Source organism: Elaeis guineensis, chromosome 6, assembly GCF_000442705.2.
Source record: "Elaeis guineensis isolate ETL-2024a chromosome 6, EG11, whole genome shotgun sequence".
In the NCBI taxonomy this organism is placed as follows: domain Eukaryota; kingdom Viridiplantae; phylum Streptophyta; class Magnoliopsida; order Arecales; family Arecaceae; genus Elaeis; species Elaeis guineensis.
The window spans coordinates 20,522,388-20,537,506 of NC_025998.2; the positions used below are offsets into that span (position 1 = coordinate 20,522,388).

The 15,119-nt window shown below is 37.8% G+C and overlaps 2 protein-coding genes across 2 annotated transcripts in view; both read left to right on the plus strand.

The window, feature by feature from the left end:
* LOC140858751 (uncharacterized) overlaps positions 1-95 on the plus strand; it is an 8,532-nt gene extending 8,437 nt beyond the window's left edge. Inside the window, exon 5 of the mRNA XM_073260054.1 lies at positions 1-95. This exon is cut by the window's left edge and continues 61 nt beyond it. Within this exon, the coding sequence (XP_073116155.1) occupies positions 1-95 (95 nt within the window).
* A 96-nt stretch (positions 96-191) lies between these two features.
* LOC105047008 (putative clathrin assembly protein At2g01600) lies at positions 192-13,493 on the plus strand. The gene is made up of 15 exons (XM_010925772.4): positions 192-480; positions 623-692; positions 806-903; positions 3,441-3,579; positions 3,697-3,824; positions 3,967-4,059; positions 4,220-4,270; positions 4,864-4,929; positions 5,028-5,093; positions 5,214-5,294; positions 5,373-5,453; positions 8,504-8,662; positions 8,736-8,811; positions 8,897-9,018; positions 12,843-13,493. Exons 1-15 carry the CDS (start codon positions 391-393, stop codon positions 13,209-13,211), a joined length of 1,689 nt encoding a protein of 562 aa, XP_010924074.1. The 5' UTR covers positions 192-390; the 3' UTR covers positions 13,212-13,493.
* The last annotated feature ends 1,626 nt before the right edge of the window (positions 13,494-15,119 follow it).

The following is a 15,119-nucleotide window of genomic DNA, read 5'->3' on the forward strand; positions in this document are numbered from 1 at the left end:
GGGACGGGGCAGGCGGGCGCGATGGCGTGTTCCCGCTTTTCTTCTGCATAATAATGGCGATCCAACGGTTCCGAGTTCCATTGGAGAGGCCCTAGCGATCATCCGACCGTTCAGATCAAACAACCTTCTATCGCCACCGAATAAAATACAGAAGCAAATAAGAAAAAGAATAAAATGTGAGACTGTGTACTTATTTTTACACGAGAACAGGGAGACGGGAAAAAGAGGGCTGCGCCGTGGGGCGGGGGACGAAGGGGAGAGAGGGAACCGGCGAGCCCCAACACGTAATTTGTCTGGAAAAAGAAAAACAGAAAAAAAAAAAAGGGGGAAAAGGTAAATCCGGAAGGGTCGGTGCGTTTGAAGCGGAGGGAGAGGGGAAGAGAAGGGCAGATGGCGACGCTGCAGAGCCTACGAAAGGCGTACGGCGCTCTCAAGGACTCCACAACCGTCGGCCTCGCCAACCTTAACAGCGATTTCAAGGTAGAGACAAATAATTATAGATAGATGTTTTTGATTTGTTTCTATCCAATAAAAGAAAAGAATTCCTACACCTTAAACTAACTCGATCCGATCTGATCCCTTGCGATCTGATCCGCGTTCTGGTGCCGCTGCGTGATCGGAGGACCTGGATGTTGCCATCGTCAAAGCCACGAATCATGTGGAGTGCCCGCCCAAGGAGAGGCATCTCAGGAGTGCGTTTCCGTTCCCCCTTCCTTCTTCGCTTTTTTTTTTTTTTTTTTCTTCTTTATTTTTGTCTTACCGGCCATGTTATTGATTCCCACCTTGCGTTAATCCTGATGTTCAGAGATCTTGGCGGCCACTTCCATCGCCCGCCCCCGTGCAGACGTTGCGTACTGCATCCACGCTCTCTCCCGGCGGCTCGCCAAGACCCACAACTGGACGGTACTATTTCTTCCACCCATCATCTGTTTTGTATTTAATCTAGTTTCATATTCTTATTTTGGTCGCTGTCACTAAAGGTCACTGTGCTTGCTGCTATTGGTCTTCTCACAGCCTCTTTAGTTGATATCTAGTTTCGTGCTTTGGCTTCTCATACATTCAACAGATATGAAGTGATGGAATGGGTCACTGAGTAGATAATCTTCTGAACCCTAGATGAGCTTTAGAAGGATCCTTGCTTTGGAGAGTTTGATTAGTAGTTGTTAGAAGCCACCAGTGCCTCTTAGAGGATGCAAGATTAAGGGATTTACTTTTGATGCCAAAGCTCTTCAATGTCCAAATTTCTTGAAAATAATTCTTGATACCAGTCGGAATTATCTCTTATCATCTTTTATGATATAGGTATGGAATGGAATAAGTGCTCTGATGGCATTACTTTGGACAAGAGAGAGCCATTTTGTGTTATCGGGGCAAAGGAAAAGGGGATTCTATTGGAACCTTGAAAATTTTGAACTTATGCTTTTTTTATGCGAGCTCAATTCTTTATGCCACAATCAATAAATTTGTGTTCTGTCAATTATTTAGAAACTATTCTCATGTGAGAAAAATAATTATTGATTCCTGAACTATCTTAATTTTGAACCCATAACAAGCATTCTCTTAAATAAATAACTCGTAAGATCATGAAACATTAGGAACATAATCTTGCCACATGATTTTGCTGTTTAGTGATTGAATGCATAATTGCTTTCTTGAACGAACCTTTTTGACATATAGTGATGCAACACTCTTCTATTGATTCAAGATGTTCAATGTCAGCTGGAAAGGATCTTTTCTACAATAATCATGTGCTGTCGCTCAAAAGTTGGCTTTGTCCTAGGTCAAACTTATGTAGTTTTGGCTCCTTTAAATGAATGTCATCTTTATAAATCATGTATTTTTGAGCTCAAAAAAAAAAAAAAAACTGCATAATCACCTTTGGATGGCCATTATTCATGTCACTTATGCTGTTAATAGTGTAGGCCTATCTGCTGCGCTTATAGGATTTGCCTAGCATTTTGGTCTATCTCATACGACCCCAAGTGAGTCAACCATGCAACCTTTATGACATGTAGAATATAGTGATTTTGCACTCTTCTATTGATGAAAAATGTTTACATTAACATAATCATGTGTTGTCACTCAAAATCTAGCATTGCCTTAGTTTGATTCTCTGCAGTTATGGGAGCTCATGTTTAGTTTAATGATCAATTTTGTCTTAGTTCGATTCCATGCAGTCATGGTTCATGATGCATTGTTGATTTTGTAGGCTTATCCCTTGATCTTATGGGACCTGCACTGCATCTTAGCCTATGTCATAGGGTCCCAAGTGAGCCAATCCATGTCTATTAAGGAGATACATGTGCTGGAATTTGTAGTATATCAATGATGACCTGTAACTTTTAGAGATTTGAGCTATTTGCAAAATACTTATGAGCTATCAAAGTTGGCAATTCATACTAGAAAACTTTATGTAAAACATGGACAATGCTTAAAAGCTAAAACTAAATATTTGAAGGTTTTATGCATTGACTGGTCACATAATGGACAAATTTCAAATACATAAAGGGTTTGCTTCCACTTTGGCTTGGAAGTTTTTGTTAGGATGTATTCTGAAATTTTATGTCATGGTTAATAGTGTGTTTTCTTGATTGATGTATATAAGTATTCAATTTATTTGTCTTGTCATTGGAATAGCATCCATTTTTCTCCCACTTTATGAATTGATAAGCAATTGCTCATATGTTTTTTGTCTTTGAGCATTTTAAGTATTATATATTATCATTAATGGCATGGTTTTTGAGCTCTGATACTTAATTATGCAAATTATTTACCTTGTAATAAAAAAAACCTTGCCTTCATGTACCACTTCATGCATTGGTAAGAATTCCTAATATATTTGATCTTTGACTCTAGGCATTTTAAATGTTATAGATTATACTTAATTGTGTTATTTCTCAGTCCTTGGGTTTTTGACAATGGAGCGCATCAAGATGTGGCCAACTGTAGATCATAATTTAAAAGGAGCTCCTTTTACAGGATGGAGCAGATCTTACAGTTGGGACAATTAGGGGGCACATAGTGAAAAGGATGGAGAGATTAGTAAAGTGGTAAAATGTAGAGGCTGATAATAGAGATAAAAGAACAATGAACAGCTAGCATGACCTTCCCAAGATTCACTTACTTATTTATGTAGTATTGTTGTGAGCTTAAGGCTGCATTTGGTTGTAGGCTAAAAGGGGGTTAAATGGAATAAAGACCTTGTAGTCCGCCTATTTCACTTTAATCTGACAAAGACCGAAAAAAACAACCTATTTATTTTGAAGGTAAAAGAGGAGTAGGAGAAGGTTAACCCATTTATCTGGGTTAACATATTCCACAACCAAACACAGGCTAAATATCTTACTCTTCTGATGATTTTTCTGCCTTAAAGTCCTTGTATACGTTGCATGGAGGTGATCTCCTGTTATGATTATTGATTCCTCTCATTGGTGGTGCAGGTGGCATTGAAGACACTTATAGTTATCCATAGGCTTCTTAGGGAGGGTGATCCTACATTCCGTGAGGAGCTACTTAATTTTTCCCAGAGGGGACGCATACTTCAATTATCAAACTTCAAGGATGACTCGAGTCCTATTGGTTATTCATCTTCGCCTGCAATAATCATGTTTTAAGAGCACTTCTTTGTATGTAGTAGAGATCTGAATCCATTATCAGTTCAGAAAATTATATCATTCTATATTTATTACTATGCAGCTTGGGATTGCTCTGCTTGGGTTCGCACTTATGCTTTGTTTTTGGAGGAAAGACTGGAATGCTTCAGGGTTTTAAAGTATGATGTTGAAGCTGAGCGCTTGACGAAACCTCCTCAAGGGTCTGAAAAGGTCTAGACAGTTATGGATCTGATTAGATTGTAATGTTTTTTTTTCACTTAGCAAATGGTCACCTGGCTATATGCATACTTACCTTTTATGCTATCATAATTTTTGTCTCTTTTATGAATGTTTTGATGCATTTTGTTGTCAGGGTCACAGTAAAACTAGAGAATTGGATAGTGAAGACTTGTTGGAGCAATTACCTGCTTTACAGCAGTTATTATATCGTCTTATTGGCTGCCATGTAATTGTTTCTGTGACTTCTCTAGGATCATAAATTTTATTTTTCGTTGATAAATTAGAAGCAACTGAGGACTTATGATATCTTAAAAAGAAAGGTCATCTTTTTTCTCAAATTATCTTGATTAATCCACATTAATATTGGTTTCTGATTTGATGTGCAGCCAGAAGGAGCTGCTGTGAGCAATTATGTGGTACAATATGCTCTAGCTCTGGTAAGCCTACCATTTGAGCCACCCTGCAGTTTTGCTTTGAAGCATGCTTGTTCTAGTTCAAACAAATAATATCTGTAGATGGTGCTTTCTCAGATATATCTGCTTTTCTTTATCCTTTGTAATTATGATACTTTGCATTGACAAATTTTGTTAAGAATGGCAAGTATAATTAGAATTAGTACTGCAAGCGATTGCCAAACTGCTTCATCCACATCGTATTTTAATAAGTTGGCTATTGAATATCCAGTTGCTTTGGATTCTGAGGTTTCCGGTTTTTTCCATTACTTTTAGTTCGGGTCAGCTGTACCAATCATATTCCCAAAAAAATACTTCAGCATGGACATGGGAAACTAGGATTTATTTGGTGATATTGTTTACCCATTTATTTAGAAAAATGATTAAATAGTTTTTTTTTGTTGTTTCAATATTTGGTCATATTTGACCTGTGAACAAAGGACAATACTTAGATCCCTTTCTGATGCAACATCACCATCATGTCTAGTCATTCATAGTTGATATATTATGGAATGTTACATGCAAATATTAGAAAAGTAATATTTGACCATGCTTCTTCTGGTATCATATGTTAACAGGTGTTGAAAGAGAGCTTTAAAATTTATTGTGCTATTAATGATGGAATTATCAACCTTGTTGATAAGGTATATGATATTCATTGGTTGTTAGATCATATACTCGAGGTGATTCACGAGACCTTTAAATAGATTTTTCTTCCATGTCTATTTTCTCTTCATTTCAGTTTTTTGAGATGCCAAGACATGAAGCTATTAAAGCTCTTGAAATCTACAAGAGAGCTGGACAACAGGTAGTCCTGCCATCTTCTTAGTGTTTTTTCCTGGTTGGCCATTTAGAGGTCTTGTTAAAGCAATAGATATAAGGTCTATAAATTTTGGCTATTGAAGAAAGTTGTTTCTTGATCTTGCAGGCTGGAAGTCTTTCTGATTTTTATGAAGTTTGTCGGGGAGTAGAACTAGCAAGAAATTTCCAATTTCCAAACTTGAGAGAGGTACGAATGATAATGACACTACTCTAGTGGTTTTCACATCTTGTTAGGGTCCTCATTTTCTTAATAATCATCTTCCAGCCCCCACAATCATTTCTTGCAACCATGGAAGAATATATAAGGGAAGCTCCACGAGTGGTTCCGGTTTCCAGAGAGCCATTGGTTAGTTAATCATGTACCCCTTTTCCTTCCAAATTGATCTTAAATCTTTGATGTCTATTTTAATTGATTTAACATGTTTTATGTGTCTCAATTTACTTTTAGTACCAAAGGAATATGCTTATTGAATGCTTGTATTTCCTGTTATGGACTATGGTTGTGCCTTCGATTTATGTGCTGGTATCTTATAATACGTACCATTTGGTCAGTGTAGCATCATAGCATGCTGTGCTGATTTTTTACGATGCATATGATACAGAAATTCAGGCTTTTAAGATAAGTTAGAGAAGCTTTGCAATTCTTGTGTAATTAACTATATAAATCACAAGTCTGAGGGAAGAGATTTTTCTGATATATGCACCGCATTTGTTTCTTCAATACCACAAAACATGTACTATAGATTAAAAAGCTTATTTGAGTCTTACATTGCATCTTGCCTTCAGGGCAGACACTCTATGAATTCTTCATGGACTATAGATGTTATTAAAAGGCTTACTTGAGTCACATTTCATTTCGTTCCTTTAAGTGGGACTCTCTAAGAATGCTTGACATTAATCGGTGAGACTGTATGAAGTGACACATACAGATACTGCAGAGAGGCTTATCTAAGTTGTATGCCTTTCACCTTATTTATTACCTTTTATGGGAGGATTTGATTGGGGTCTGGTTGTGCTAGTTAACAAATAGAATGGAAGAAATGATCATTTGTTTGTGTATATTGCTTTTGGGGTTACATGCTGGACTTAAATAGTATATATAAATATATGTATAGATGTATATATAGATATATGCATGTGTGTGTGTGCGCGTGCGCACCAAACTCAAGCGTATCCAAGTCCACCATGCTCCCCACCCCCTCCACCCACCCCAATGTATATGTGTGGTCCATTCGAATGGATCTGGAAGCAAATTTGGTTGCCTCTAGAGTCATTTGATCGTGCACCAATCTTGAAGTAACAAGAGCCCCGGTTAATAGGTTAATGGGAGCAGTTAAGGGGAAAAAACATTAATGAGATAGGACATGCTGCACATGTGCACACTTGTCCCTTGGTACATTGCACGTACATTTTCACCCTCTCTCTATTACAGCAGAGCTACGTTTTAGAAGGAAAAAAAAAATACTTCATTGGTTATTGGCCTATCTCTGATATTTCTGTAATGTTTCTATTTATCATCCAAGGTTAAATGTTTGTCCTGAAGGGTTTGTGTTTATTGAAGAGGGGTTAGTGTTTATTGAAGAGGGGTTAGTGTTTATCCTTTGGGTGTTCTTATTTTTGTTTGGAGAGAGGCACAGGAAGGTAGTGAGCACCCTCGTTGGTTTCTGCTTTTCTGTTTACTCTTACAAGGTTTGTGGTTATTTTGCATACTTTGTGTTTGCTGCATCCAAACTTTGTGCTTATCCTCCATCCTTGCTTTTTATCGTGAGTGAGCCTTGACTTGGCCAAGGGTGGGGGGTCGAGTTTGTGTTTATTTTTGTGGTGTTTCTATTTACCGGCACAGAGTAGGTATTTATCCTAGAGGATTTGTGTTTATCTTGGAGGGGTTAGTATTTATTCTTTACATGTTTCTGTTTATTTCTGTGGGGAAATGCAGGTTTCTATTTATCTGTGGACAGCTTGTGTTTACTTTTAGAAATTAAAGAAGTGAGTCCTAGGAATTAATGAAATTGCCAATCTGCAAGGGAGATTTTGATTTTTTTTTAAATGACGGTATCGAGAGATGAGCAGCTCCCATTAACCCGTTAATTGGGGCTTTTGTTACTTGGGATTAGTGTGGGATTGGACGGCTCCGGAGGCGATCAGATTTGCTTCTAGATCCATTCAAATGGAGTGTAGTCTCTCTCTCTCTCTATACATATACATATGCATATATAATGTATGTATGTATGTATTGCTTGTGGGCTCACATGCTAGACTTAAATACTATAGGATATGCTACCATATTAAGGTTTATACAACCAGCTGGAAATTGGTTGTCAGCAATGTTCTGAGGACCATATTGGCAAGGGGAACCAACTGATATGTATTAATATGGCTGCTACACCCTTAGTGCAATTTTTTTGACCTCCAAAATTAGGTTTTGGGTTTTTTATGATGTTACCGTAACATATGTTTTTGTATGAAATTAGGTGGGCCTACAACTGTGCTGGTTGTAGTTACCTGTTGTGCTGAAGTCAGCAACATGCATATTTATCACACATTGGAACCTAAAATACTTGTAACATTGGGCATCAGAATAGCAATTTAAAAGCAATTTTGTTATGGAAATCATTGAACTAGTCACGCCAATGGATGTACACCAAGGAACTCTGTATGCACAAGTTTTGATGTGGAGTTTCTACTCTAGCAACTAAGACGTCTTGCCATCATCTTAAGGTGGTGGTGCACAGTTGCTAGCAGTATGAAAGAAAATTTGTCCATGTCTATGCCAAATTTAAGGATCTAGCTACTAGAACCTTAGTTCTCCTTTGATTGCTTATAGCAGCTGGGTGAATTTTTCCTATAATTGTTCTTTAGGATCATGGGTTCCCTATACCATGTCAAACATCTGATGCTTTTAATAACTGATACTGTTATGAGTGATAAAGAAAAGCATTACTTCACTAGCGCCTGTTGAGTGTTTTGGTTACATGAGATTATCGCTATGTTAGGGAACCATCTCCAATAGGGGGAGAGAGGCAGGAGGTATAAAGGTATGTGGGAGCATCACCATGGTGGAAGAGGGTGGTGGGGCCCAGTGAAGGTGGCTACCATTGGTGAGTAGGTTGGTTTCTTGTTGGTCATATGGTATGAAAAGCTATGAAAATTTTAAGTCCTACAGGGTTTGCTTAGAATTATGCAAGCAAAACATGATTGGGAAATTGGTTTGCAATCCCGATTTAATCCTATTTCTGGAATCTGGTTCAGTTTTTGTTTTTGCTGGACTGACTATTTCATATATTTCATTAACGTTTACTAGTCAAATGCATAACATTATCTTTTGATATTGTATTCTCGAGTAATCATACTGATTGTACTTCAAACAATTTATATGAGGTTCTTGTTTTGAGTTAGGAATTTCCAGAGAGACTTCTTTTGACATACAAACCAGAAGCAAGTCCTGCTCCCTTAGAGGAGGAAAAACCGCCCCCTGATGAACCCAAACCAACACCATCTAATGTTGAAGTTGCATCTCCTCATAAGGCAGTTACTGAAGATGCTGGAGACCTACTGGTAACTCTAAGAAGAATGTGTTATTGTCTTGGCTCTTTCTGTACTGTTTATAAATCTCTTCCTGATTGCCTAGGGATTAAATGAAACAAATCCTGATGCATCAGCAATAGAGGAAAGCAATGCATTAGCCTTGGCCATTGTTCCATCTGGTGCGCTTAGTTATTTCTTCTTTGTGGTGTATTTGTAAGTTGTTTCTTTACATCATATTAAATATATATTATGGTTGTTTTGCAGATTATACTACTTCCAGCGGTTCTGGTATGGTGCAAGAAAAAGGATTCGATCCATCAGGATGGGAACTTGCCCTTGTTACTACTCCTAGTAACACCAATTCATCTATGGTTGAAAGCCAGTTGGTTGGTTCCTCTGCGTTCCTCTTTCATTAATATACTAGCTAATCTAATACTTTCATAGTATTGTTGTGTATCTGATCAAGGGTATACTTCTTCTAGTTGGAATGATTTTGCATGATTACTAGTACATGTGGAACCTTAAAACCCTGTAAAAGCCTAGCAGAAGTAAAGGTTGTTTGTCCTTTGGTCTTTTTTCTTTTTTAATTTTTTGATAGGATATATGGCGGATTGTGCTTGTGTCTAGATTTGAACCCAGAGCTCTCCCAGTGCATGCAGCAATGAGATAGAGGTGCCAGATCCATGAGCTAAGTGCTGTTGGCAAGTCTTGTGGTCAGGTTTAAATTATTGATCATATTTCCTGGGAGAAGGTTTTTACTTTTTGGTGCTATCATTGTTGATGATGATCAATCACTGCTCACTAGCTACCCTGCAAGTGTTGCAGAAGATATTTGTGTCAACAACCTATTGGACTTGCAAGCATGAGGTTCATCATAGCACATCTAATAAGATAGCCTAATGGATCATTAACTTAGGGTCACCTACCTTGTCATCATTGCTAGGATATCTCCCTCAGAATGCTCATAAGCATCACACTAAATGTAGCCATTTACATGCAGCCATCTAGTCTACACTCCTGAAGTGCCATGTCTAAAAATGTTATGTTTTGGGTCTTAACTCATAACTCAATCTGTTCATGGATTTCTTGCTTGATGGCGTATAACCTTGTTACTAGGATATGTATTGAGCAATACTTGCCCCAGGGTTCTGCCTTGCTAAATAAGCATAATGTGTCCATTGTTGTTGGTGATGTTAACAAGGTACTTCTTGGCTTTAAGGACTTGCTTTTAACTATTATCTGCAATGACTTTAGTATGTGTTGACACTTGATCCTAGATTTGGAGCCACAGTCCTACACATATCTAGGAGTTTCTTTCCTTATTACCAGGAAGTATGTTACTTTGGGTCAACAAGTCAAACTCCTGGATGTAATTCCTCATTATCTTGTTGCTTTGCTTCAATCCTGTTAAGCCTTTGATAGAGGATATAATCAGATTGCGAGTACTTTCTCTTGATTTTTTTTATATTGTTCGAAGTTGAGAATTTTTTCCTTGCATTTTTTGGACTATGATGGTTTGAACTTCTTTCCACCATGCTAATGTCATGATTTTCAGTTTGGTGGAAACTTCAATCTTTAGTGTTTTGAGTTGTTTCCACTCAGATTTGTGCTACCCAACCAACTAGGACTTAATTGGATCAAGGTGACATTTGAAGCCATCAATCTCAATGCACCTCATGTTAACTTAGGACCCACCTAGTGGCTAGTGCCCAACCAACTTATACTCGGAGCCTACATATGATGTTAGATATAAATGCCTGAGGACCAGGGATGTCCTTCAAGTTGAATCCCTCCAAGTTAGACCTCAAATTGTTGCAACCTGTATGGCTCCTCACATACGTCCTGGTTGTAAATAAAATCCGGGCCCAAATTCATAGGGCCTATTGTTTTTTCTGAGGTCTGAAGAATGGTTCATGCTGTTGCATGGTATGCCCTGTACAAGGCACACTAGGTACATACGTGTGCCACACCTAGGTGTGTTGATGAATCATGGGTCAATATGGGGATATGGGGGTGTACCATGAGATGCTGCTGTATCATGGTACCTCAAAACTGGCCACTTTGTCTGGGAATAGTATGATTTCTTAATGATGTCTTTGGTCTCTAGGGCCCAAAGTGTTCTTCATAGTGTTAGGCCATTGTGTTGAAGAAGCAAATTTGATAGTGCCTTTAATGGCCCTAATTATCTAGGCAAATTTTGAGTAGCTATGTACCAGGCGCTCCATGGCCATTGTTGTGCTTGGGTGCTACTCTGAATTTATCTAAGGGTGAGTCAACATTTTAGATTTTATCTAAGGACTGCATGAGAACACCTTAAAAGGCATAGAGGGTGATGCTAAGTTGCAATGCTAGGAAGTAGGAAGTATGGATATTTCAAATTGTATCCTGTGTTCGTATTCAATATGTATCAAATATGGATACAATGCATGTCTGGTTCTTATGCTGATAACCTAATTTTAAAATAAAAAAGAAATCTGGAAGTGGATAGCTCCTAGATATGTTCATATACTTCCTGGACATTTTGTGTCGGAGTGAAAGAGCTTTTTCTCTTCTTTCTTTTTTACCTTTTTTTTAAAAAATATTGACCTAATAGTAATGAATGGTTAATTTTAGAGTTGTAATATTGTTGATATTGCATAGATTATAGCGTCTAGCCTATAGATTTGAATGATGATGACTATATGATGGGAGTTTGCGGGTGCTGATATTATTATATGGACTTATTACGTTAAAAAATGCTAGAGACCGCTGTCATAATGGGGCCCTGACTAGACTTGGTTACGAGGCTGGTTGGGCTGGGCTTAGCCCTAGGTATGACTATGAATAGCTAGGCCTGAGCCTAGCCCAGCCTTTGGGTCTACTTCCCAAGCCCGAGATTGGTAGCTTTGGGCTTCAGGCCAGGCCCTGTGTTTTTTGGACCTAGTGGGCTGCATGCTTGGAAGTGGGAAATGGCCTTGGATATGATAAAAAATTCAAACAAATTTCTGGCCCAAAAATCCCAACTTGAATCCAAATCTCTATAGAATTTGATGGAAAAGACAGATCACATTGGAGAAAATTTCAGAAAAAACTCACAACTTTCTTAAAAATTCAACAAAAAAAGAAGAACAGAAGGTGGACTTGATCTAAGGGTCTGAAACTAGGAATGGAGATATAAGGGTAAAGAGATCAAGATTGTGGAGGGTAGGCTTAAAGAAGGCCATTAAAGACAACAAACTGGTGGAGAGATGAGAGGAGTTGAGGGGGCAAACTGGTGGAGAGATGAGAGGTGAGGACTCAGTTCGAGGAGGAGACAGACTGGTGGTAGCCTGGTTGGGGGTTGAGGTGAGGAGGCGATGCAAGGCAAGGAGCCGACCCGTTTAATGGGCGGGCTCAAATTTCAGGCCTGGCTCAGCTTGCCAGGCTTAAAATCTAGGCCCAGGCCTATTTAAAACACTTCGGGCTTGGATGGGCTGCTCAACATCTAAACAGGTCTAGCCCTTGCTGACACCACCTATCCTCGCATACAATACAAATCCCTGACTGCCACATCAGATTAGTGAACTGCACAGTGAATGGATGGGCAATTGGTAGCAGGCATCATGTGTGATAACCTATTAACATCTGTATGCTGTACTAAATATATGTTTTGTGCCTTCAGTGCCTGTGTCATTGCATGAGAAGACAATATTCAAGATAGTCTGTATTTTCTCTGGTATGATGGTGTGTTAAAAGACAATGATTTCTCAGTGTAATAGCATTAGGAACATGCTGTTGCATTTGTTATTATGATTTATGAATCGGATTAGATTCCAAGGTTTAGACTTCTCTTCGAAGGCAATATACTTTGTAGCATTTGTAGACTGTCCTTTAATTAGATTCATGTCTTTCACAACTCTCTTCAGAAAGATATCAAGAGATGCAAAAATAAATGGAATACTTCTTGCAAATGATACATATATGAGTTAGACATCATAACAAGGCAGCTGGGAAAAGGGAAAAGAAGAGTGAGTCCCTAATAGCAGTACTTGGATTTTAATATTAATATTGACATCCAAACTCTGTTCATCATATGCTTTTCCTTGTCTTTAGTTGGTTATAACTATGTCAACTTTCATTTTTGTATTGATATTCCATTTCTAGTTATTTTACTCTTAGGAAGATTAGAGACGCCTCTTTTGTTTGCTGTTTGAGAATATATCAGCTGAAGGCATCTGTTGATAATTGGCAGGGCGGTGGTTTTGACAAGCTCACATTAGATAGTCTCTATGATGAGGCAGCATATAGGCAGGGACAGCAGCAGCAGCAGCAGCAGCAGCAATTCTATGGAGCGCCAGCTCCAAATCCTTTCTTGTCAGCTGATCCATTCATGATGTCGAACCAAGTAGCTGCCCCTCCGTCTGTTCAAATGGCTGCCATGGCTCAGCAGCAGCAACAGATGCCCTTGATGGCGCCGCCAAATCCCTTTTTTCAGCCTGTCCCCCAGCAGCATATGGGCATTGGGGCTGCACAAAACCCCTTCGGTGATGTTGGTTTTGGAGCTTTCCCAGCGAACAACACTCAACACCAGAGCAATCCGTTCGGTTCACAACTGCTGTAATGCGAGGAATGCCTGTATCTTCTACACCACACCATTTTTTGTGTGCAATATTTGTCTGTCTGAAATGGCTATAACGTGCTGTTTGGATTGTAAAAGAACCGGAAGCACTTAATGTTATATAAAATGTATGGGAGCTACCAGCCATAGCGTTAATCTGTGTTGATGTGCTTTGATGAGGGTATGTGTGTTGTACTTGGTGGTAGAGTTGCCGCCTTACAAATCAAGCACCAGTAAGCAGACTTGTCCGAGTTTGATGAATAATGATGAAGACATTTGCAAATATTTGCATTGTTTTCAGATTTTTTTTTTTTAATTATCAGAAAAAGGTCATGCCATGCAAAATTTGAATTGATGAATAAACAACTGGATGGTTGAGTTGGTGTAATGCCTGGAGCCTGTAAAAGGTCCAATAGGGTGTCTCACTGTGGATATTCTAATTCCTAGGTTGGTTTGTATCGGATAATTTTTATTAAGATTTTTTATATATATTTTTTAAATATTTAAATTTATATAAATATATTTTTAAAATTGATATCTGAATGTATATTTTTATGAAATATATTTTTTTTATATATATATTTATATTATTTAACATCGTTAAAAATTAATAATTTAAAATTAAAATGATTAAAATATTTTTATGAATAGATGTGTAAAAAGAAAAATTTATAAGATATATAATAAATAATAATTTTATAAAATATTTATATAAATTTAAATATTTAAAAAGATATATGTGTAAAATTTTTTTTTTATTGTGTGATGTTCACAGTCAGAGACTGAAAAAGGTCAGGGCAAATTGAGGAAATTAGTTAATAAAGAATAAATCTGCATCTCAAATTAAAATTAGTTGATAGAGAATAAGTTTGCATCTCAACTTTCTCTAATGACATAGCAAAGTCAAATTTGTGAATAGCTAATTAATATCATTATTCGATTATTTACGGAATAGAGTAGGAAATGGGCTCGGGCTAGCATAGCTAGCTTTGGAACAAGCCTCGGGCTAGGCTTGGTATTGCTTGGGTTAGTGTTACACGAATAAAGTTTAGGCCGGGCTTGGGTTGATGCTTTGCCCGCAGTTTGAGGTTGATTTCTGCCCCCAAGACTGAGCTTGGAGCTTGGCCTGGTCTTGTCTCACATTCATCAATAGGTTCTTTTGCCATGAGTCTTTCGACTCGGATCCAAGTATTTTCGGTCACTTAAGTAAGAAAGTCATGTCGAATGGGTTAATCGAGATTAGGTCCAGCCTTTTGAATCAAACAAGCTTGTTTGGGTTGGCTCGATTGAGCTTTGGGCCAAGCTCGGGCTTAGAGTTAGGTTGGAGTTTGAAAAGAAATTTCGTATCTAAGCCCTATCAGAAACTCGAAAAATAATCATCTTGCTTTTAACATTTTACCTAATGTATTTATTGAATCGAACATCGGAATCACGATAATAATGTAGCCGACCTTCGTCACTGATAAGTTATTGGGTAGTAGGTGGTATATTATGCTGTATTCAATAGAATCTACTACTGGAAACGCCGATGAATCTCCGATATTTTTCTCCGGACACCAGTTTGTTAACCTTGAATCCTTTTATTTTTTTTGATACCTATTCATTTCCTCAATCGTTAAATCATACTAATTGATTAGCTAAAGCTCCATATCTTTTCAAGAAAATGCCATTAAGCCAGTTAATAATTGCATCCATATAATATTAAAGAAAGACTTTTGCTACGTTGCTCTGTTAGGGCAGAAACGTTATTTACATTAAAAAGAAACTGGCCGCCGAATTAAGAAAAAATATCTAAGATTCTCTATTGGCAGCTGCCTATAGTCGATCACGAAAGACTTGGTACGCATAATTTTTTTAAGAAAATTTTGTATCAATACTTTTCTAAAAGTTTAAATTTACATGAATATTTTT